Source organism: Conger conger, chromosome 3 (genome assembly GCF_963514075.1).
Source record: "Conger conger chromosome 3, fConCon1.1, whole genome shotgun sequence".
Classification (NCBI taxonomy): domain Eukaryota; kingdom Metazoa; phylum Chordata; class Actinopteri; order Anguilliformes; family Congridae; genus Conger; species Conger conger.
This window is the reverse complement of record NC_083762.1, coordinates 1008098-1030768: the sequence shown is the minus strand read 5'-3', so window position 1 is coordinate 1030768 and position 22671 is coordinate 1008098. Positions and strand designations below refer to the sequence as shown.

The 22671-nt window shown below is 43.8% G+C and overlaps 1 protein-coding gene across 1 annotated transcript; it reads right to left on the bottom strand.

Annotated features, from left to right (window-relative positions):
• Positions 1 to 1222: 1222 nt before the first annotated feature.
• LOC133125205 (von Willebrand factor A domain-containing protein 7-like) lies at positions 1223 to 21064 on the bottom strand. The gene is made up of 16 exons (XM_061236962.1): positions 20866 to 21064; positions 20455 to 20736; positions 20274 to 20367; positions 17835 to 17963; positions 16595 to 16698; positions 16060 to 16309; positions 14487 to 14599; positions 14155 to 14271; positions 11144 to 11344; positions 10403 to 10535; positions 7757 to 7903; positions 7240 to 7332; positions 4490 to 4758; positions 4060 to 4193; positions 3710 to 3869; positions 1223 to 2137 (listed from the first exon to the last, which is right to left on the bottom strand). The coding sequence occupies exons 1-16, from the start codon at positions 21043 to 21045 to the stop codon at positions 1748 to 1750; spliced, it is 2796 nt and encodes a 931-aa protein (XP_061092946.1). The 5' UTR covers positions 21046 to 21064; the 3' UTR covers positions 1223 to 1747.
• Between the last annotated feature and the right edge of the window lie 1607 nt (positions 21065 to 22671).

Below are 22671 nucleotides of genomic sequence, written 5' to 3'. Positions count from 1 at the left end.
CTTCACAACAGTTGGCCAGATCAAGAACACTCTCCAGGAGGTAGGTGTATGTGTGTCAAAGTGAACAGTCAAGAGAAGACTTCACCAGAGTGAATACAGAGGGTTCACCACAAGATGTAAACCATTGGTGAGTTTGCAAAACAACATCTAAAAAAAGCCTTTACAGTTCTGGAACAACATCCTATGGACAGATGAGACAAAGATCAACTTGTACCAGAATGATGGGAAGAGAAGAGTATGGAGAAGGAAAGGAACTGCTCATGATCCAAAACATACCACCTCATCAGTGAAGCGTGGTGGTAGTGTCATGGCGTGGGCATGTATGGCTGCCAATGGAACTGGTTCCCTTGTATTTATTGATGATCTGACTGCTGACAAAAGCAGCAGGATGAATTCTGAAGTGTTTCGGGCAATATTATCTGCTCATATTCAGCCAAATGCTTCACAGTGCAAATGGACAATGACCCGAAGCATACTGCGAAAGCAACCAAAGAGTTTTTTAAGGCAAAGAAGTGGAATGTTATGCAATGGCCAAGTTAATCACCTGACCTGAATCCGATTGAACATGCATTTCACTTGCTGAAGACAAAACTGAAGGGAAAATGCCCCAAGAACAAGCAGGAACTGAAGACAGTTGCAGTAGAGGCCTGGCAGGGCATCACCAGGGATGAAACCCAGCGTCTGGTGATGTCTACGCGTTCCAGACTTCAGGCTGTAATTGACTGCAAAGGGTTTGCAACCAAGTATTAAAAAGTGAAAGTTTGATTTATGATTGTTAGTTTGTCCCATTACTTTTGGTCCCTGGGAGGCACATATACAAACTGTTGTAATTCCTACACCGTTCACCTTATTTGGATGTAAATACCCTCAAAGCTGACAGTCTACAGTTAAAGCATATCTTGTTTGTTTCATTTTAAACCATTGTGGTGGTGTATAGAGCCAAAAAGATGAGAATTGTGTTGATGTCCCAATATTTATGGACCTGACTGTAAGTTCAAGGCAGGGAACAGTTTTATGTTTTTGAAAGAAGGAACAAGTGCTATTTTTACATGCATTTTACACAGTTGTATTGCAGTTTTATTGAAACAGGGTCTGAGTGACTGATTTTAAGTTGCCTCTTGAAGACAAAGAATATTTTGTCGAGGACACCTCATGCTGCAAAAATTTAAAACTAAAGGGAGGGAAACCTGGCAGTTTATTTAAAGAACAACTCACATGTGGATAAAGTGGAGATTCTTTTATTAAAGTATATTGATATAATGTACAATTATTGACATGGGGGAGTCCAGTCAGCTGGGGAAGACCCCTTAACTGCTTGGAAGGCTAGCACCAATGTTTTGAATTTGATGCGAGCCATGACAGTCTAAAGGCCGTAATTTATTTGCACAATTAAGTTGCATATTAATAAACAAATACGATCTCATGTCTTGTTCAAAAACTCTTGCACATGAAACATGAAAGTTTTAATTTGTGATACTATTCATCTGCCTAATCATAATGCCCTCTTGACAGACATCACAGCAATGCCACAAGCTACAACGTTCAATATGGCTGACCAACTAATTGGTGTGTTCTAGCATAATGTATTCTTAAAGGAGGATGACTTGAAGGAAATTTATGGCAAATCATTTCCAAGCAAAGAAGATATGAAGATAATTTGTTTATGAATGGCTGAAATATGCAGAAGTTGCTATCTAAGGAGTGCCCACAGGTTACTAGCCTCATTATTAGAGCTCCTGAGTGTGGTTCAGGCCTGAAAGGCAGACAGGAGGGCAGTGGAAATGAGGAGGAGCAGCACCCTGAGGGCAGTAGCACTGCTGGGGGCAGGGGTTGGTGTGGCTCTGATGGAATGGAAGCATGTGCCCACGTTGCCCACGGCATCCACCGCCACTAACTCTACATTTGGCGAGCAGCAGGAGGCATTGTATGTTGCAAAGGTGATGTTGATGCCCCCCTCCCCCAGGGAGGTGGTGGTGTCAAGGGTGCCATCCCCCAAGCGCAATGACACTGTTTGGATGCCTGTCCCGTTCCCGTCCGTCAGGCTGGCGGAAAGCTCCCACCTGGATTCACTGCAGTTCATGGAGCAGTTGCTGCTCACGCTCTCTACCTGGCACACAGGTCGGCTGAAGTCTGTCACCTTCCGGAAACAGGAACAAAGTTACCAATGTCTGCAACCCCTACACTACAGTTACCAACATTTTGAACCTTCAAAAACGAGAATGAATGATTTGGAGTGAGTTCCATCCTCCTTGACCTCTGTCCTGTATTACGCCTTTCCACAACCTTTGTGTATCAAAGTGATGACCTCTCGAAGCATATGTACAATCCTTAACCCTTTCCACTTTGGCCCCCAAGAAGGCAATTTCGCCCTATTTTGTACTATTCCGATAGAAGTGTCAATATCTCAAAAACTACACTCATCGAGCACTTTATTAGGAACATTTTTACTTTATTACACCTACTTATTTTTTTTTAGTTGATCTAATCAGCCAATTCTGTGGCAGCAGTGCAATTCACACAATCATGTAGATACAGGTCAGGAGCTTCAGGTAATGTTCACATTCACTATCAGAATGGGGAAAAAATAGTATCTAAGTGACTTTGACCGTGGAATGATTGTTGGTGGAAGACAGGGTGGTTTGAGTATCTCAGAAACTGCTGATCTCCTGGGATTTTCACGCACACTAGTATGGTGCAAAAAAACAGAAACAAATCCAGTAAGCAGCAGTTCTGCGGACAGAAACGCCCTGTTAATGAGAAATGTCACAGGAGAATGGACTGGTCAAAGCTGACAGAAGGTGACAGTAACAGAAATAACAACACATTACAACAGTGGTATGCAGAAGAGCATCTCTGAAGACAAAACGCATCATAATTCTAAGTGGATAGGCTACAGCAGTAGAAGTCTAAAAAACACCTAATAAAGTGCTCACTGAGTGTATTTACTACACACACATGCTTGAAGTTAAATTAAAGAAGCTTGTACTATTCATAAATTTGAGAGGGAACCAATGTATGTCAGAGCATGTACATACAGTGCACACAAAATATACAAGACACCTTATTGTTTCTATAGTTTAATACTGACTATCTCAATTTCTAATTCATGGACCAACCCAGAATTACTTAATATTTGTGCACAAACTTGATCTTAATGTGTGTACAAGACGTAGCAGATATCTACAGGCATTCAAATTCCACATGAGTTTTCCAAAAACTGCACCCAGATGTCCTCAAGTGTCTTCAAATCTCTCCAAATACAAAACATCTGCATATTTATTTGTCCAGACATATGAATGATCAGAAAAGCTTCCTGTTCTTTTAAACCCAGATTTTTTATATCAAATGTTAAAGAATGTGTTTTATTCACATATATGTTTTATAAAGCATGCCCAAGGTGTAGAAAAGGATTACTCACCCTAACAAACCTGCAACACTTTTAAATGGTTGGCATTTATATGGCGCCTTTATCCAAAGCGCTGTACAATTGATGCTTCTCATTCACCCACCCATTCGCACACCGACGGCGATTGGCTGCCATCCAAGGCACCGACCAGCTCATCAGGAGCATTTGGGGGTTAGGTGTCTTGCTCAGGGACACCTCGACACAGCCCGGGCGGGGGATTGAACCGGCAACCCTCTGACTGCCAGACAGACTGCCTGTCATTCATTTTGGTATTCAGCTTACTGTATGAAATATAATTGTTACCTGGTTGAGGACAGTGAGGCGGAGCACCACATAGTTGGAGTTGCCGCCACTGGGGGACTCAGCCTCAATGGTGAGTGTGACGTCTGTGCCTGAGGATGTACTGCCAGGAGCCTCCAGCTGTACTGACCCCTGAGCGCTTCCCCCGCTATCCAAAGGCAGGCTGTGGCACAGAGGAAACCATTATCTCACAGAACAGATAGCCCCTGCTGCTCCCTCACACAGCACAGAGCAGAGAGACCAAACTACTGCTTCACACATTACAGAGTAGGGCAACCTTACGGTCTTTTCAGGCTGTATCGATAGATCGACCCTGTATCAGTCAATGCTTTCCACTCAAAACTCACTCCTACCTGGATGGTGCAGAGGTGATGAATCCCCTGTCGTCTCGGGAGCGGATGGTGTAATGTCCCGCCGTCCCATTGGACCACACAGTGAAAGGAACAGTGAATTGCACCCCAGGTTCCATGGTGCCATTAGCCAAGGCCTGACATGACACCAAAACACCCACTGTGACATCACAACCACAAATCAAATCGGTCACTGTCACAGGAGCATGGATATTTTATGCTGTGATCACATCGCACACGCTTTGTAGGCTCGAAAATACGTGGCACTTTTCTGCTGTCGCTAGGCAACCGCACTCTGCTCCTGTCAATCACTTGGCTGCAGTTCTAACTTAATTCACGGCATAAGCTAGCTACTTTCACCAGAAAGTTTCAGACCTGGATAAGTAGGATAATGGATAAACTGTTAAGGCGAGTCCAGTGTCTGTTTACTTACTGTGAGAGTCAGGGTGGAAGCCCTCAGCTGGGTGTTGGACTGCCTCTGGAAGCTGTTCTGGGGGGACCGGAGCATCCCATCCACCCCCTTCAACAGAATAACAAAACTTTCATCCGGGACCTTCTCCACAGAGACCAGATAATCCCCTTCCCCCAATGGCTTCAAGGTGCTGTTTTCCACCCTCAAACCAGATACCTCCACCAGGGACACCTCTGTCACTGTGAGGGAATCCCCACCCACCACAGACAGCAACAAGGTGCCATTCCCACCTAAGTGACAATGAGAAACAAACAGGCAGACAGCCATGACAGTTAAGACCTAGGTGATGTTAAAAAAACAAAAGGAACATAATTGATAAAAAATAAGTCGGTAATAAATACCTAATCAAGTGCTCACTGAGTATATAATACAGTGCATCCGGAAAGTATTCACAGCGCTTCACTTTTCCCACATTTTGTTATGTTACAGGCTTATTCCAAAATGGAATAAATACATTTTTTTCCTCAAAATTCTACACACAACACCCCATAATGACAACTTGACAGAAGTTGTTTAGCAAATTTATAAAAAGATAAAGAAATCACATGTACATAAGTATTCACAGCCTTTGCTCAATACTTTGTTGATGCACCTTTGGCAGCAATTACAGCCTCAAGTCTTTTTGAATATGATGCCACAAGTTTGGCACACCTATCTTTGGGCAGTTTCGCCCATTCTTCTTTGCAGCACCTTTCAAGCTCCATCAGGTTGGATGGGGAGCGTCGGTGCACAGTAATTTTCAGATCTCTCCAGAGATGTTCAATCGGATTCAAGTCTGGGCTCTGGCTGGGCCACTCAAGGACATTCACAGAGTTGTCCCGAAGCCACTCCTTTGATATCTTGGCTGTGTGCTTAGGGTCGTTGTCCTGCTGAAAGATGAACCGTCGCCCCAGTCTGAGGTCAAGAGCGCTCTGGAGCAGGTTTTCATCCAGGATGTCTCTGTACATTGCTGCATTCATCTTTCCCTCAATCCTGAATAGTCTCCCAGTTCCTGCCGCTGAAAAACATCCCCACAGCATGATGCTGCCACCATCATGCTTCACTGTAGGGATGGTATTGGCCAGGTGATAAGCGGTGCCTGGTTTCCTCCAAACATGACGCCTGGCATTCACACCAACAAGTTCAATCTTTGTCTCATCAGACCAGTGAATTTTGTTTCTCATGGTCTGAGAGTCCTTCAGGTGCCTTTTGGCAAACTCCAGGCGGGCTGCCATGTGCCTTTTACTAAGGAGTGGCTTCCGTCTGGCCAACAACAACAACAAGACCCCTCCGTTCTGCCACTTCGTGCCGTCTGGCGCCTCCCCCTCGCCACACCTGCACTTCACGCTCACGACTGCTGTCTGTCCTGGTCCCACGGTGGTGGAACGACCTCCCAGTGAATGTCAGAACAGCAGAGTCTCTGACCTCCTTCAAGCGCAGACTGAAGACCCATCTCTTCAGGCTACACCTTTCCCTCCCCAACTCACAATCACTGTGATTAGCCTTAGACCGTAATGGCACGTATGTATAGATATCGTTACTTGTATAGGTATTGTTGTTTTTATTGGCTGTTGTTGTATTCTAGCTGCCAACAGTGGTATGCTAGTTTGAATGTTGATTGTACTCTTCAAGGGCTCTGAATTTCTGTATGTTTACACTAGGACTCGGAACTGTACTGTCCTCTCAGGTCTACTTTTGCACTTGTTCTTGTGATTGATTTGCACTTTGTTGTACGTCGCTCTGGATAAGAGCATCTGCTAAATGCCACGTAGCGTAACGTAACACTCTACCATACAGGCCTGATTGGTGGATTGCTGCAGAGATGGTTGTCCTTCTGGAAGGTTCTCCTCTCTCCACAGAGGAATGCTGGAACTCTGACAGAGTGACGATCGGGTTTTTGGTCACCTCCCTGACTAAGGCCCTTCTCCCCCGATTGCTCAGTTTAGACGGGCGGCCAGCTCTAGGAAGAGTCCTTGTGGTTCCGAACTTCTTCCATTTACGGATGATGGAGGCCACTGTGCTCATTGGGACCTTCAAAGCAGCAGAAATCTTTCTGTACCCTTCCCAAGATTTGTGCCTCGAGACAATCCTGTCTCAGAGGTCTACAGACAATTCCTTTGACTTCATGCTTGGTTTGTGCTCCGACATGCACTGTCAACTGTGGGACCTTATATAGACAGGTGTGTGTCTTTCCAAATCATGTCCAATCAACTTAATTCACCATAGTTGGACTCCAATTAAGCTGTAGAAACATCTGAAGGTTGATCAGTGGAAACAGGATGCACCTGAGCTCAATTTTGAGCTTCATGGCAAAGGCTGTGAATACTTACATGTGATTTCTTAGTTTTTTATTTTTAATAAATACTCCAAAAAACTTTTTTCATGTTGTCATTATGGGGTATTGTGTGTAGAATTTGGAGGAAAAAAAGAATTTAATCAGGCTGTAACATACCAAAATGTGGAAAAAGTGAAGCGTTGTGAAATCTTTTAATAGCAGTTCATACAGTATACTGTTGCTTACACAGGTGCAGCACCAGAGGCAATCTGATTTTAAATTCAAATGGGATGTGATCTAATATGGAAGTAAAATCTAAGTGGTCCAAGTCACTTTGGAGGAAATCTTAATGAGCCAAAAGTCAGTTCATGAATACTGAAATTGAAATGATGAAGGTGAGCCAGGTGCTGATGATGAGTCTGATGGTGACTATTGGTTAAACAGACGTTCTGCTCACCTGCCTGGAGACGACCCTCTTTCAAGGTGAAATCACTCCCCGACCCCTCAAGGTCCTCTACAATGTTGTAGACAAAATCTATGCTGCTTCGCCCTGGAAACAGGACACAAGTCCGGAATGTGACACAGTTTAATTTTACATAACATTTCACCTCATGTGCGCTAACCTGCAGTGAGCTCACCTAATACAGTCACCTGCAAGTGCGCTTACCTGAAACATGCATTTGCAGTATACCCACCAGCAGAAGATCTAAGATCTGCTTTATCAGTTAAGCCACATTGATTCTCATTGATTTATTATATATAGCCAGACCACACCCAGATGCTTTCTATTAGTACTGCCCAGAAGCTCTTCTGTCAGAGCTGCCATATACTTTTCATACATTTCATACACATTCAAATAATGGTTTCATACATATGCAAAACACACACTTTGTACTTCTGCAAAAATGTCACATGTCCATACTGTACACCCCTCCTCACACACACACACACGCACGCACATACTGTGGGCTGACCTGTGACCTTCAGAGTGTATGGTTGTGTTGAGGTGACTCTGATTTCCCATAATCCTGTTTGGGTGTCCAAGCGAATCGTGTGCAGGTTCCCTACTACCTTTATTGTACCCAGGGGCCCGTCTGAAGCAGAACTGCTCTGAGACACACCTGAGGGAGGGAGGAACACCAACTGATCACCAGCTGAGAACATTTACCTGGTGGCCCAGAGATATTGTCTATCACATATCCTCCTGAGACCCAGCAAGTATGTATTTTGATATAATACAAGTGTCTCTGTTGTTGCATTGAAAACAGTTTTTACAAATACTACTCATTTATTTTCCTTGTGTGTAGGTTTCAGAAGAGTACAATATATGGTTCTAAAAACCAGAGACTCGTGTCCCCTACAAAGAACAACAATGAACAACTTGGTCTTAAGAGGTTATAACACAGATTCACACAGCCACACTCAGATACAGTTTGGTGTATGGCTGTCTTTTCGTCAGCCGACCGCCAGAGGGCACCATAGTCTCTACATTTTAAATTTCTTGTCTTGTTAATTAGTCACAGTTCAGTCTGTAAATATTTGGGCAGTGGCACTTTTTTTATTGTTTCTGCTCTGCAGTCCAGAAAATAAACAGTTGAATAAAGTGCAGACTTAAAGTGCAGGGTTTTTGCATCCATATTGGGTGAACTGTGTCGGAACTACAGTCCCTTTGTACATAGTCGCCCCAATTTTAGAAATGGATGGTCGGCTTTTGTAGCCCTCACCCGATGCCTGATTTTGGCTGATTTCTAGAATGAAGACACACTGCAGAATATCCGGTAAGAGACTGTTAAATGTTGACTTTAATGAGATGTTCTGTTCACACACACGCAAACTGTGATTTCCCACAGTGGAATTATATGTGGTTAGTTTTTTATGTACACACAATACTTTGGATGTCTGCTGCAGAAAAGTTCCATAGGAGAAAGCGCTTAAAGTTCAATTACCTTAGTTTTGTTTCTCCGTGATATGAATGGTGTCTAACCAGCTGCTGAAGATAAAAAGGCGAGTCCTCCGGCTTTGCGTGCCAGAAGTCTCTGTAAGGGCTGATTGACGGCTCAGTCAATGTGTAGGAAAACAATTTAAACTTTGAACACTGAAGAATACGCTTGGTCTTTTTAACAAATACTAACTGGACAAATTAACACAAACTGAAATAAAGTCATCATGTTCAATATTTTGTTGCAAATCCTTTGCAATCAATCTCTGCCTGACGTCAGCAACCTATAGATATCACCAGATGCTGGGTATCAAGGCAGACTGAACTTATAAGTTAAAGACTGAGAGGACAAAATATGCTCAGGTCTCGGGGTTAAAGCAGTCGGTCAGACATTTGCCTATGCTGAGCAGCTCCTCGACTCCTGCTGGCGCTGGCTGCAGCCTGAATGCTGCACTCCCAAAGAATATTGTGGAGCAGGGGGCACTGGAGCGGTTTATAATGGGCCTGTGCTACCAACCAACCTCTCTGAGTGCAGCCATTCAGCTAGCAGAGAATCACCTGTCTACTGAGAGGACACAGGGAGGAAGAATCAACGCGGAGATAAACTCCCTCGTGGAGACAAACATCACTAGCCATCCTTCCCCCGCACCAGCAGAGACAAATCTCATACCACCACGTGTAAAAGGGGATACAATCCAGGCATTGATGGATTTTTACCAAACCCTTGTGCACCAATGCCTGATTCTGATTCCTCCAGAGGCTATTGATAGACTTACAGAGGTGGGCATTCAGGGTGAGGCTGATGGGGTGGGGATGTTTATTGTCCTTTTGCCACAGCCAGGAGTGAGGTGGTCACCGATGGTAGAGATCCAGGGGCGGTCTGGTAGACGCTTTTCACGGTTCCGGGTCAGACAGAAATGACGCACTGATATTCTCAGGATGAAACGCTGAGTCGAGTCGCTGATCAAGTGATTGAGACTGATGGGAGGTCACTCGACCAGCAGAGGGCAGTGTTATATAGGGTAAGTCGGGACCCACATACGGGTGAAGACGGCACGCAGCTAAAAAGCCATTGGAAAATGTTTTTCAGGCGGCTCAAAACAATCCAATGGCATGGTCATTTGGTGCAGGATAAGACACTTAACCATTTAATGATCCGATTTAACAGACCAGGAATCCATCAGTGATGTGTGGAGTGCCATCCACTACCTTCAACTGAGATTCCCTTCAAAAGAATTGGCATGGGCCTCGTTAGGCCATTACATTACATTACATTATAGGCATTTGGCAGACAATATTATCCAGAGCGAAGTACAATAGTGGAGCACAAAAGGCACTCGCTTTGTGTTAGTGGGTTATGCAGCTCGGTACCCACAACACCTGCTAAGACTATTGCGGAGGCACAGTTTCATTTTATCTCCCACATGGGAATCCGACAATTACTTTTGGTCCCATAAAATTAGGGGGACTATGTATGACGGCTACAATTCCTACACAGTTCACCTAATATGGATGTAAAAACCTCAAATTAAAGCTAAAAGTCTGCACTTCATAACTTCATAATCATTGTTTTATGTCACATTTGCTGGAGTACTGAGCCAAAACAACAACAAATGTTTCCTTGAGTGTCAACGTGGTATTTTCACTGTATTACAATACCACCCCCTGCCTGTGGCCTTACCTGACGGGCTGATGAGACTGAAGGTGAGAGAGCTGCCAGTGAGGTATGTGGTAATGTTCCTCAAGGATGCATCTACTGTAAAGCTGAAATTATCTGTTCTTCCTGGATTCCTCACCACCTGGAGAACTGTCACCTGGAGAAGTAGGGAATCAGAGAAGAAAGGAAAATAGACAAAGATACAAGAGGTTGGTCAATCTAAGGAAGTGGAGGAAGCATGATAGCATGACATGTTACATTGAAACAGATTCAACAGGTTTTTACTGAATTGTCCCCAGCTGAGCATTAGCATGGACAAGTGCACCAAGACACAGGTGGAGGGTGTAAGCGTATCAGGGCAGAGGTGAAGGGGATACATTTACCAGGGCAGAGGTGAAGGGGATGAGTGTACCAGGTTAATGGTGAAGGGGATGAGTGTACCAGGGCAGAGGTAGAGGGGATGAGTGCACCAGGTTAATGGTGGAGGGGATGAGTGCACCTGGGCAGAGGTGAAGGGGATACATTTACCAGGGCAAAGGTAGAGGGGATGAGTGTACCAGGGCAGAGGTGAAGGGGATGAGTGTACCAGGGCAGTGGTGAAGGGGATGAGTGTACCAGGGCAGAGGTGGAGGGGATAAATGTATTGGGGCAGAGTTGGAGGGGATGAGTGCACCAAGGCAGAGTTGGAGGGGATGAGTGCACCAGAGCAGCGGTGGAGGGGATGAGTACAGTGCATCAGGGAAGAGTTGGAGGGGATGAGTGTACCAGGCCTGTGGTGGAAGAGTCCACAATGATGTCAGTGGCTTGGGGCAGCGTGTCCTTGGTGACCACTATGGCCTGCCCCCCAGATGCCTCGGACAGTTCCTGGTACAGCTGATTCCCCAGGGGACTCATGCGGGTGCTAACATTGCCATTACTGTCCCTTCGACGCCGAGCTGAGAGAGCATTCGTCAACAAGAAGTTCACCTACAGGGGGATGGAGTAAGAGGGAGAGAGAGATAGAGAGACCTATATTTTGCACAGTTGAAAAGGGGAGCTCAACACAAAGACAAATTGGTTACAGTGCAACCATGTTTCTCTGAGTGAAAAGACAATCTCTCCACCTTATTACATATTCCACATGTACAGAAAGATCCCCCAATAAGACGTGGGTACTTTTTAATCAGCAGGTCATGCCCTGATTAGTGCTCTGCAAAACACCTAAGTTGGCGTGGTATCACTGAAAATATGATTGACCCTGTCTCCAAGCAGCCTTAACCCAAACAACTTTCTCTCAGGAATCCCGGGGTATACACGGGATATTGAACCCCGTTTCGATTACGTTTGAAGCATTCACACCCCACAATGGTCCCAGGAATGTCCCGAGTCCTTGCCATTCACACCAGACCCTGGTCTTTCCCAGGTCTGCAAGTGGGCTGTCCCATCTCTAAATAATGAGAAGTGACATTATGTTCCAGTGAATTCTGTAGGCTATATATTTTTTGCAATGAAAATAATTACATAAAATAATCATGGACAGTTTTGTTTATTGGAGATTCAACGTGGTGGATGGTGAGCATCACCTGGTATTTTTCTTGGGCAATCTTAAAATGTATAGGATGTATCCTTCCTTTATGCAGTCGCCTATTCTAAGCATAATGCAAATAAGTAAGGTATACAATCATGTTCAAGCATCTGCAATTGAGAAGGGTGGAATTTAAGGCCGAGATCCATAAATCTGTTGTCTCAACGTTATTTACTAAAGAGGAATGAAATTGACATTAAGCTAGTGCCTGAATAGTTGCTGCTTGTTTCATTTTGCATAGTGAATATTACAGAAAGAGTGCTTCTTGCCTCAGTGGAACATTGATAACGTCTCAATGAGATAACATGCAACAGCCATTGTCAACATGCAGTTCCTTTCAGGGAAAGAAACATAACCAGTGTTGCCAGATGATCCATCCATCCATTATCTTAACCCGTTTATCCTGAACACACTGCAAAAAATAAAGGGTCATTGGAGTTCTATATAGAACCTTTATGTTCTTTGAATAGCATTTTAGAACCATATTTCAGAAAAAGGTTCTATTATAAAATAATAGTACCTTTGGGGTTCTTAAAAGGTTCAATCATAAAATAATAGAACCTTTCATTAAAAAGGTTCAATGACGCTCATTTTTTCAAAAGGCTATATTTTTGTTTTCTGATCTACAGCCGACGCTCCTTAACCTACCATTAACCCACACGATTAAAATGCACTGTTTAGATTATAGATCATCTGTCTGCAACCCATAAAAATAAAAAAAACAATACAACAAATGTTTTCTTTTTTCCATAAGGGATTTAGACTATTGCAAAAAGCAATAGAACAAGGATCTACACATTGTAGGCCTATCCTACCAGCAGCGCTGCAATTTATTTAGTAAAACAGGCAGAATTAAAGCTTTAAAAGTAATAATTGGGAATGTTTTAGTCCATATGTTTTCAATCAACACTTGACTCAAAGGTTAGCTAAAGTTAACGTTAGCAGTTCACGGTAAATTTTTAGAACCGTTGGGTTTATGTTTGGCATCAAGTCCAGGGTTGTCTGGTGTGAGCGTGCGAGCCTAGTGTGCGAAGTCGGCTGGGCGAGGCCTTTACCTCAAACGCGATACACTGAATGACGTCATTCATAGGCATGACTCCTCGAAAGAAACGATCCTTGGAAACCGAGCTAGCTGTCTCGATCGAATTGCACTTGTCTGTATGTGGACTTAGAAACATTATAAGTACGGCCAAATATATGCAAGTAATGAAACTGTTATTTGATTGTGTGTTAATTTGTTATTATTATTCATCAACAATACGAGACATAGAGTGAGCTAGCTATCAATAAAAGTCATTACAGCTTGTACAACTTTCATTGACTAATCTTTTTTGTTTCTATACATAGTCCCCCATTTTAGAAAAACCACAAGTAATTGGACAGTTGGCTTCTGAGCCCTTTCTGGTTAGTCAGGTGTATTAAATTGTTTCCTTAGTACAGGCATAAGAAAGCTTTCAGGATCTAGTCTTGATTCTAGGATTTTGATTGGCTTTGGAGTCAGTAATTTGCATTTGTCAACACTAAGACCTAAGTTCTACCAATGACAGTCAAATCAACAAAAAAAATTGATTTCTCCCAAACATTAAGGAGTTCACTGTACATTGTCTGGTTTATCCACACACCTGGCCTGTACAAATAGCTTGAAAACCATGAAACTGGCAATTGGACTTTTGCATCAGAGAGACTCAATTAGGCCTATGTTTAGCATGTTGTCTAAACTAAACACATCTACAATGTGAACAATGCCAAATTTTGTGAGGCTCCTGGTACACATGCAGAGGTGGGTAGTAATGGGCTACATTTACTTATGTACAATTTATTCAAAAACCTCATTAATAAACCTAATTGTAATAAACCTCCAAGAGTTATTTTAAAGGAGGATACTTGTGCTCAATTGCCAGGCATATTCTGGGACGACCTCATGTTCTCATGTTACTTTTGGTTGCCTAAAGTTGGGGGGGGGGGGGGGGGGGTATGTATAAACATAGCTACAATTCAACACTGTTCATCCAATAGAGATTTGAGGCTAAAAGTCTGCTTTTTAACAACATATTGATAGTTTTATTCAAACTGAGTGAAAACAACAAAAAATGTGACCCTGGAGTGAGTGTATGTCAGTGAGTGAGTGTAATTCAATTAAAGTATGCTGTGTGTGCAAGTGAGTGTGTAACAAAATTAAAAAGGTGGTTGCTCATAACGGGTCTGTACTCACAACTGACTTGGTGCTCTCAATCAGAGCAATGACTGTGCTCCTCAGGTGAACATCTTTGGCCGAGGCATCGGTGAACACAAAAATCTCAGAGGATGCAGGGGCACTGTTGAGAGCCAGCTAAATAGATAGAGAGAGACTTGACTTTGATGCACCCAGTATCAAACAAAAGCAGAAATTTCAGTAGTACAAGTACAAGTAGTACAAGTAGTACCTAGACACAAAATCAGGATAAATGAATAGAAATGGAAGAGTGTGCTTAGACTGAGATTTCAAAATAATGCTTTTCACAAACACTCACGCATGCATGCACGCACACACAAACACACACTCACCAGCAGTCCTGATAGACTCATCTCTGGCTCGTCACCCCCACCAGTTGCAATTAGAGCATTAATCCTCTGCTTAAAGATGTCGGAGCTACTTGTCCGAGTCAGAGGTCCAACTCCTATGCACAAAAACATGTATGAACACACACATATTCACACACACACACACACACACACTGATGCTGCTAGCAGCTGCGACTGTCCATCGTGTCCAATGACGACTTCTTCCTCCGCACTTAGCGATGGGTTCTCATGTGGCTGTGTAGTCATGTAGCTGTACGTGATCTGCACTGACTGTGACAAGCAGTGCAGACGTAATCCTGCTTTGGTGAAGCTGAAGGTCTGAGCTGCGTGCCTTCTGTCCCACTTCTTATGCCGCAGAGATGCTCTTTTTCCCCTGAAAGCTCGTAGTCCTTCGCAGCAGAGCCGTTGCTAGTGTCAGTCAGGGGTCAGGTCCTCCAGATGAGATGGATTTATGTTGCACTTTTTCACTGTGATTTTGAGTTGGTCTTTGTACCTTTGCACTTGTACAGTTGGCTCTCTGGAGAACCTCTGTCTGAGGCACTCTATCCCTCCATGAGATCCTGAGAGGCTGGAGGCATTTGATTTGAAAGTTCTCTGGCAATTTGATGTGACAGCTGTTGGCGACACATGCCTTGCAGCTGTACAGGAGAGTGGTGATGCAGATTGCCTGGTATACTGCTACTGTGGTGGGGATGTTCAGATTGCTATTTAGAAAAACCCTCGTTTTCAGACAGCCAAAATATGTTGATGCTTGTTTGAGTCTGTTCTGTAACACACACACACACACACACACACACACACACACATACACACATAGACAAGCGCACGTGCACACACACGTGCATGCAAGAGAGATATTACTTAAGCAATAATCACGACAGGCAGTGGTACAATGTCCCTTTATCTCAGGCCATTGCTTGGCCTGACATGCAGCAGAGGGTCGCAACCCCGTCGCTGTGATATAATTACAATATAACACGTCCTGGAGTGAGTTAATGCTTTTATAAAACTGTTAGAAAACATGCAGATATAGATATTATAGACACAATCCAATTAAGTGAACAACTGTCCAACATCAGTGGGATCACGTTGTGTAGGATTACTAATTTTATTATTTATTATTTTATTATTATTTATTATTTATTTTATTAGGTGCTTTGCTCGGCAGGCTGAGCACAATTCTGCTTTCTCAGGTTCATACCTTTCATTCATCCCACAGAACTCTTGTACTTCTGCCCGATTACAGACACAAATCTCTCTTGAAAATCAAGAACCGCACCAGTGGAAGCAGAGACAGTCTGTTGCTCTGTGTCCCTGGTCCCTGTTGCAGGGTGATTGACGTGCACCGGCTTAGATGTAGCAGTTTTTCATGCATGTTTTTATAAATGATATTATATCAAAATCACTTAGCAGATGCTCTTATCCAGAGTGATATACAGTAGTTGAGAAAATCAGTTTTAGGAACTCTCAGGAATACAAAAATGTGCCATCACTGATATGATAATATTAAGGTAATACGTTGTGTTGAACATGAAACCAAGATTGGGTGACCCACCTGGGTCATTGAAGGGCACCAGGATGTAGGAGGATGGCTCATCCTCAGTGCCTTTCTTACTGTCGATGATTGAAAATGCCACCCTCTTTGCCTCCACAATGTCATCAGCCATGCCGTCCGTGGTGTCAATCACAAAACATAGCACAGAACGAGTAATACCCATGAGCCTGGGAACCAGAGGGGATAGTGAAGGGGGGAGAGAGAGAGAGAGAGAGGGAGGGGGTGTGAGAGTGACCAACTCATGAACAAAAAAAAGTAATTACATACTAAGAAAACAGTAAACCAATGACAAACAAAGACCCTAAACAACACTCTGTTAGGGGTGCACTAATACTAATATTTATTGGTGCACCCTGTGCTATGTTTAATCAGCACTTAAGCACAGAAAAATATGAACACTGCTTCAGCACAGCCTCAGGCAGCGTAGCATTGCTACAGAGCACATTCGACATCAGCAGATGTGCCACATCAGAAAACGTGCAGATATACGGAAGCGTCCCTCTGTACATGCATGTGTAAAAGGCTGAGCTGGTACTGGAGGAAGTTGTCCATGATCTGCTCCTTCATCATCCTTGTTGATCCCGCCAGTTGGGTCTCGCCGACTAGTACGGTCTGCTAACCCTCCATGACTGCACTTCCCTGCACCAGAGAGAATGGATCACTGATAGAGGACTATAATGCAGGATTGGAGGTTGATAGAGGACTATAGTACCTCCAGGTTTGATAGAGGCTGTGGCGGTTGCAAGCAAAGTCATCTTGCAAAGTCCAGTCGCTAAAAAAAGGAACATCTCATCTGCCTTTGTAGGCTGGTAGTTTAATTCACAGCTGACATTATCCATCATTACCTTTATTTAGCAGAAGGTCCAAAATATATAAGGACGTAGTGCATTGTTAGATCTGGCAAACTTGCTCATTCATCGTGTTCATAAAAACATAATATTTCAGTCAGTCGTTTTCTTCCATTTCTCTCATATCTGTCAGTTTTGGCTGGGCATGCCTCTTCTTTCCAGCCCTCATGGGTGTTCAATTGGAGGGGCATGCTTTCTTATTCAGATAACACATTTTTACCATACAGCTGGCTGCTGCCAGTGGGGCACACATTTTTGCCTCCCAGGGTCATAGATACACTATTCCCCAATAGAGCCTTTGCTAGAGTGGTGATTGTTAGCAGTTTGTCTCTCAGTGGGTGCTCGACTGCAATTCTAGGATGTTCTCCCAGAATCCCAGGCAAAGGAAAGTTTCTTTTTTTTTAGCTTGTAGATATGTTTGCCGATTTCATTAGCCATTTCCGTTACCTGTGTTGTTTAAATTCCATTTAACTTATTTCCTGTTCAGGGGGTAAATATCACAAAGCAGGATTACTGAGTTGCATAAGTTCACCGAGTATAACTGGAACAGCTGTTTTAGCCTACTTCAGTCCATATTCCAGTTTTGGAAGGGTTCCAGGTATCTATCCAACTGATTTGAGATATACCCCCTTGGTCTTATTTCTTGTAACACTGATAACAGACACTGGAGATAGTTTTTCATTATTTTCATTTTTTTATCAATCCTATACAGTTTATTAAGCCTATATAAAAAGGTTAGTTCATATAAACATTTTTGTTTATAATATTGGCATTGTTCCGCCTTTTCTTTGTAAAAAGAGGTTGGAGTTGCAGTGGCTGTATCTGCGTGCACGCAGGGTGCCCAAACCAGGTAAATGGCCACCAGCCGCAACTGGATAGAAGATTGTAGTACCTGCAGGATTGAAGGGTGATATTGGACAACAGTACCTGCAGGTTTTGATGATGAGAATATACCGAAGTACCCAGATGTTATTTTTCCTTCACTGATGATTTCAGGCAGGATGTTGTCCCTGCAGTCTCCCCCAATGCAGCTTCTGCAGGTCGGGGTGTCTTTATCTGCAGGCGGTGGAGCATTCAGTATTACAAATAGCGCCGGTTCTAGAAATGAAATTCTTGTTGCTTGATTTCTACTTCACTGAAATAGTTACACACTGTAGTTTACTGGAAAATATAATTTAGTTATGCAAGCTAGTACTAGTAGCTTTGCCCAACACTAGATATAGGTTATAGAACACAACAACACACAGAAACTAAAGTTGGATAGTGGTATTATTAAAGGCCCTCACACATGAGAGTTCTCTTCCCGGTTTAGAATGGCTACAAATGTTTCAAATGTCAGGCAGCAGGAATGAGGAACCAGTCACAACCCAGAAATGTTATTAAATAACTGCTAGGTCAAGCAGACAATGGTCAAACACTGGCAGACTGGTGTGGCAGAGACAAAACAGTTTGTCGTCGCAAGCAATGGTCCAATCATGGTCCAATTAGTAGGTATAACAATGGTAATCCAAAACTTTGTCAAAGTCACCGATGAGAGTCCAAACATAGTAAAGCAATCCAAATAGGCAACAGTACAAAACATGATCCAAGAATCGTAAGTAGGAAGTCCAATCAAAAGCCGGTAACACAAAATCTAATCAGGAACAGAAGGATAATCCAAAAGGCAGAGGTCGGGGTACATGGAACAGGTCGATAAATGAAAAAACAGATAATGGTTGTTCAATCCTGACGATTGAAATTTGCATTTTTAGAAGCAATTCCAGTTTTGAACAGAAACCAATGCGGTGTGATTAGCTGGGGATTAGCACTTTCTTTCATTATTTCCTTTTGTGACTGTCGATGTCTATAATGTTCTTTGTTTAAGATAGTTCACCCCCATCTTTAGACTTAAAATCTTCATATTAATGTCCATGTGAGTTGTGCATTTTGATACACCTTGGTCCGACAGGTTGCTCTGCCTATGAACGAATTCTGAAATGTATTTGATAATTGATAATAATTAATTCATTATCCTAACCTGCTTATCCTAAACAGGGTTGCAGGGGTGCTGGAGCCCATCCCAGCATACATTGGGCGAAAGGCAGGAACACACCCCGGACAGGTCGCCAGTCCATCGCAGGGCACACACACCATTCACCCACACACCCACCCCCACACCCACCCCCACACCCACGGGCAATCCAGACTCTCCAATCAGCCTAACCTGCATGTCTTTGGACTGTGGGAGGAAACCGGAGTACCCGGAGGAAACCCACGCTGACACGGGGAGAACATGCAAACTCTGCACAGAGAGGCCCCGGCTGACGGGGATTTGAACCCAGGACCTCCTTGCTGTGAGGCGGCAGTGCTACCCACTGCACCATCCGTGCCATCTTTGATAATAATGAAGAAATTTAATCAAATACATTTATTTTACATGTTGGATAAGTGAAGGGTTTTAACAGTTGATGCACTTGTATTTCGGTATTCGGAGTGACAAAAGTTAAACAAAATGATATTCTTTGTGGAGCCTGTCTCTGCTGCCCATCTCCACTATCAGAAGAAATCACATATTTGTGAGGGATAAAATTGAGAGAGGTATGTAGTTGTTGCAGCTTTATTTGCGATTCACAAGTGACAAATGAAACGCAAGTGAAACGCGTTTTGATGAGATATTGAGATCTGCGAGTGCTTTTGTGAAACGAGCCCCAGCCTGATGTGCCGCTGCTTAAGAACTGGAGACCGGTCCTTCTTATGCACCGATTATATGATTCTGTCAAAGGCTTTGAGCTGGCCTATTTCGGAGGGGCATTAAGCAGGGCTGCACCATGTCAGGTCAGTTGTATTGTTTGGCCATAGAGCCATTGCTATGTAGGCTTAGGAGTAGGCTCACTGGGTTCTACCTTCCAGGGGTACTGCAGGGCTCCCCACTCGCAGTGCACTGGCCTGAACTCTCCTGCAGACGGGCTGCACCGTCGGGCTATGACCACCAGGTGGACTTTTGTCAAAGTCAAAGTTGTAGCGAGTAATCCAAAACCAAATAATCAGAAGGGCAGACAAAACAAGAGGGCAAAGCAAACTTGAAAAAACAAGGCAAAGGGTTGTTGTTATGAATCTCAATAAAACAGGCATACAGGTTACTCGGCTCTGAATTATGATCAACGTTCTGACAGGGAACACTAGAGACAGGTTTAAATGTGGTGATGCCTCAGGTGATGACCTAAGCAGGGCTCAGGAGAGAGGTCTGCTAAACAATGATACAATAACAAGGTTTGTGCTTTTGATACTGGGTGTACTAAAGAGTTTTTGTATGTTATTTTTTATTTTATATTTCAATAAAGCGGCATCAAAGTCAAGTATTTCTCCCTCTCCCATCTCTCTCTGTACCTGCTATGTTTCCGATGCTTTCATCTGGTCGGATCAGGTTGGTGTTTGGATGCTTTTTTCCCAGTTCAATCCAGTTACTGTGACTGTAAAAATCCTGCAAAGGGAGAGGACACACACAGTGTTCTCATCTTTACAGCACATCTCTCACTCACATGCACACACTCACACACCTGCCTCTCACCTGCAGGGTGTGGCAGATCTTCCCCAGGGTAACTCTTGCTGAGATAAAATTCTCCTGCCGGACATTGGCCTTTATGCTGGCCATGCCATCTGTGATGAGGGCCCGGCCGCCCCTGAATTCCTCCCCATCAAAGTGGTGCCGATCACTCAGAAGGTAAATGATATCCACGGCTGCATTGCTCAAGTACATTGTTATGATGGAGGCCTTGAAATTGACAGTGGACCCCAGAGAGCCGGGTGAGCAGGCTCTCTGCACTATAGATGCAGACAGTCTTCCACCGGTCTGTTTCCGAGAGAAAAAGCCTTTTAGAAACAACATGCATTGAAATAGCACAAGCTAGTCAATGTTAATCTAGCAACGAAATGCTATAATTTCTGATAATTTCTGATAACAGAGCTAGTAGTCGCTTACAGGAAAGGGGAAATCTCTCCCCTCGGCCACGGCCAATGCTCGGCAGACCTCTGCGGTTTTGCGCAGGATGGCCATCTCCGTTATCTTCTGGTGGGTGATGGAGTTTCCCAGTAAAGGGTTAAAGGCCTGCAACCCTGGCAGTAGCAGGCCCAGCAGGAGTACATGCAGAGTCCAGCCCATCAGTGTGCTGCCATAGAACAACACAACCACATCACTACATAACCACATAACCTCACAATCACAGAGCACTGCATCTCTACAGAGCCTCACAATTTCCGATCCAGTAAAGTACATAATTGGCCTGAGTAAAAACACTACACATGATATCCCCCTCAGTCACCATACCAACAACATTCTGCAACCAAATGCTCAGAGCAATCCCATTACTGTTTTAAAATGTTAGCCTTTAAGAACACTGAATGTGATAATAAAGAGAATATATACAGTATAGGCAATAATGGGGTACACAGCAATTGTATTAGACTTATTTTTTAGACTTTTAGGTCTAACCTATCCACTTAGAGTTATCATGTGTTGTGTTCTCAGATGAATGTTCTCTTCTGCATAACACTGTGGTTATTTGCGTTCCTGTCACCTTCCTGTCAGCTTTGATCAGTCTGGCCATTCTCCTCTGACGTCTGTCATTAACAAAACATTTCTGTTTGCAGAACTGCTGCTCACTGGGTTTTAGTTTTTTGCACCATTCTTTACCAACTCTAGAGACTAGTGTGTGTGAAAATCCCAGGAGATCAGCAGATACTCAAACCACTCTGATTTGTCACGCCCCCCTGCTGCATTTATAATTTCCCATTTTGTCTTCCAACAGGTTGATTGGTGGGCATAGTCCATCCACAAGCAGTTTAAGGAGCCAGTTTAATACAGGGTTAAAGGAGCTCCAGTGTTGCTGCTTAGGGGGGCAGTAAATCTCACACCTGTCGTAGGACAGACGTTATTGGGTTATTGCACCTTCAACATTGCTACACTGACTACATGCAACACTGCTGTCATACTGATCTCTCATACCCCATGATAACTTACTTTAAATTAATAATTGGTTATGTTGTAAGCTTGTTGTCACATGTCTCATTTTCCTATTCACGACTAAAACAAGCCAGTCATAACAGATGGTTGAGGTGAACAGTAACTGAGCCTCCTGACCCTCTACATGACTGCATGCATTGCAGTGCTGCCGCTGTTATGTCCATTCAGAGCCCCAGGCGCAGACCAAGGAGTCATCCATCCATCCATCCATGCATTATCTGAACCCACTTATCCTGAACAGGGTCGCAGGGGGGGCTGGAGCCTATCCCAGCATACATTGGGCAAAAGGCAGGAATACACCCTGGACAGCTCGCCAGTCTATCGCAGGGCACACACACCATTCACTCACACACTCATACCTATGGGCAATTTAGACTCTCCAATCAGCCTAACATGCATGTCTTTGGACTGTGGGAGGAAACCGGAGTACCCGGAGGAAACCCACGCAGACACGGGGAGAACTCCGCACAGAGAGGCCCCGGCCGACGGGGATTTGAACCCAGGACCTCCCGCGCGGAAGCCGCGGATAGTTAAGCTTAACTTTCCTTAACTTTTCCCATTCATTCTCAACGGAAGTTCTTATCACTTCGGATGCGATATATTCTTGGCCGCACGTTGATATCGCGGCGCTGTTCCGAGAAAAACCAATGACGTCCTTACAGCGCCGATTCCTTAACTTTTCCCATTCATTTTCAACGGAAGTTCTTATCCATGGGCTCCTTTTGGTAAGTCTTATTTAGATAATTATTTTGGCATTAACGGGTC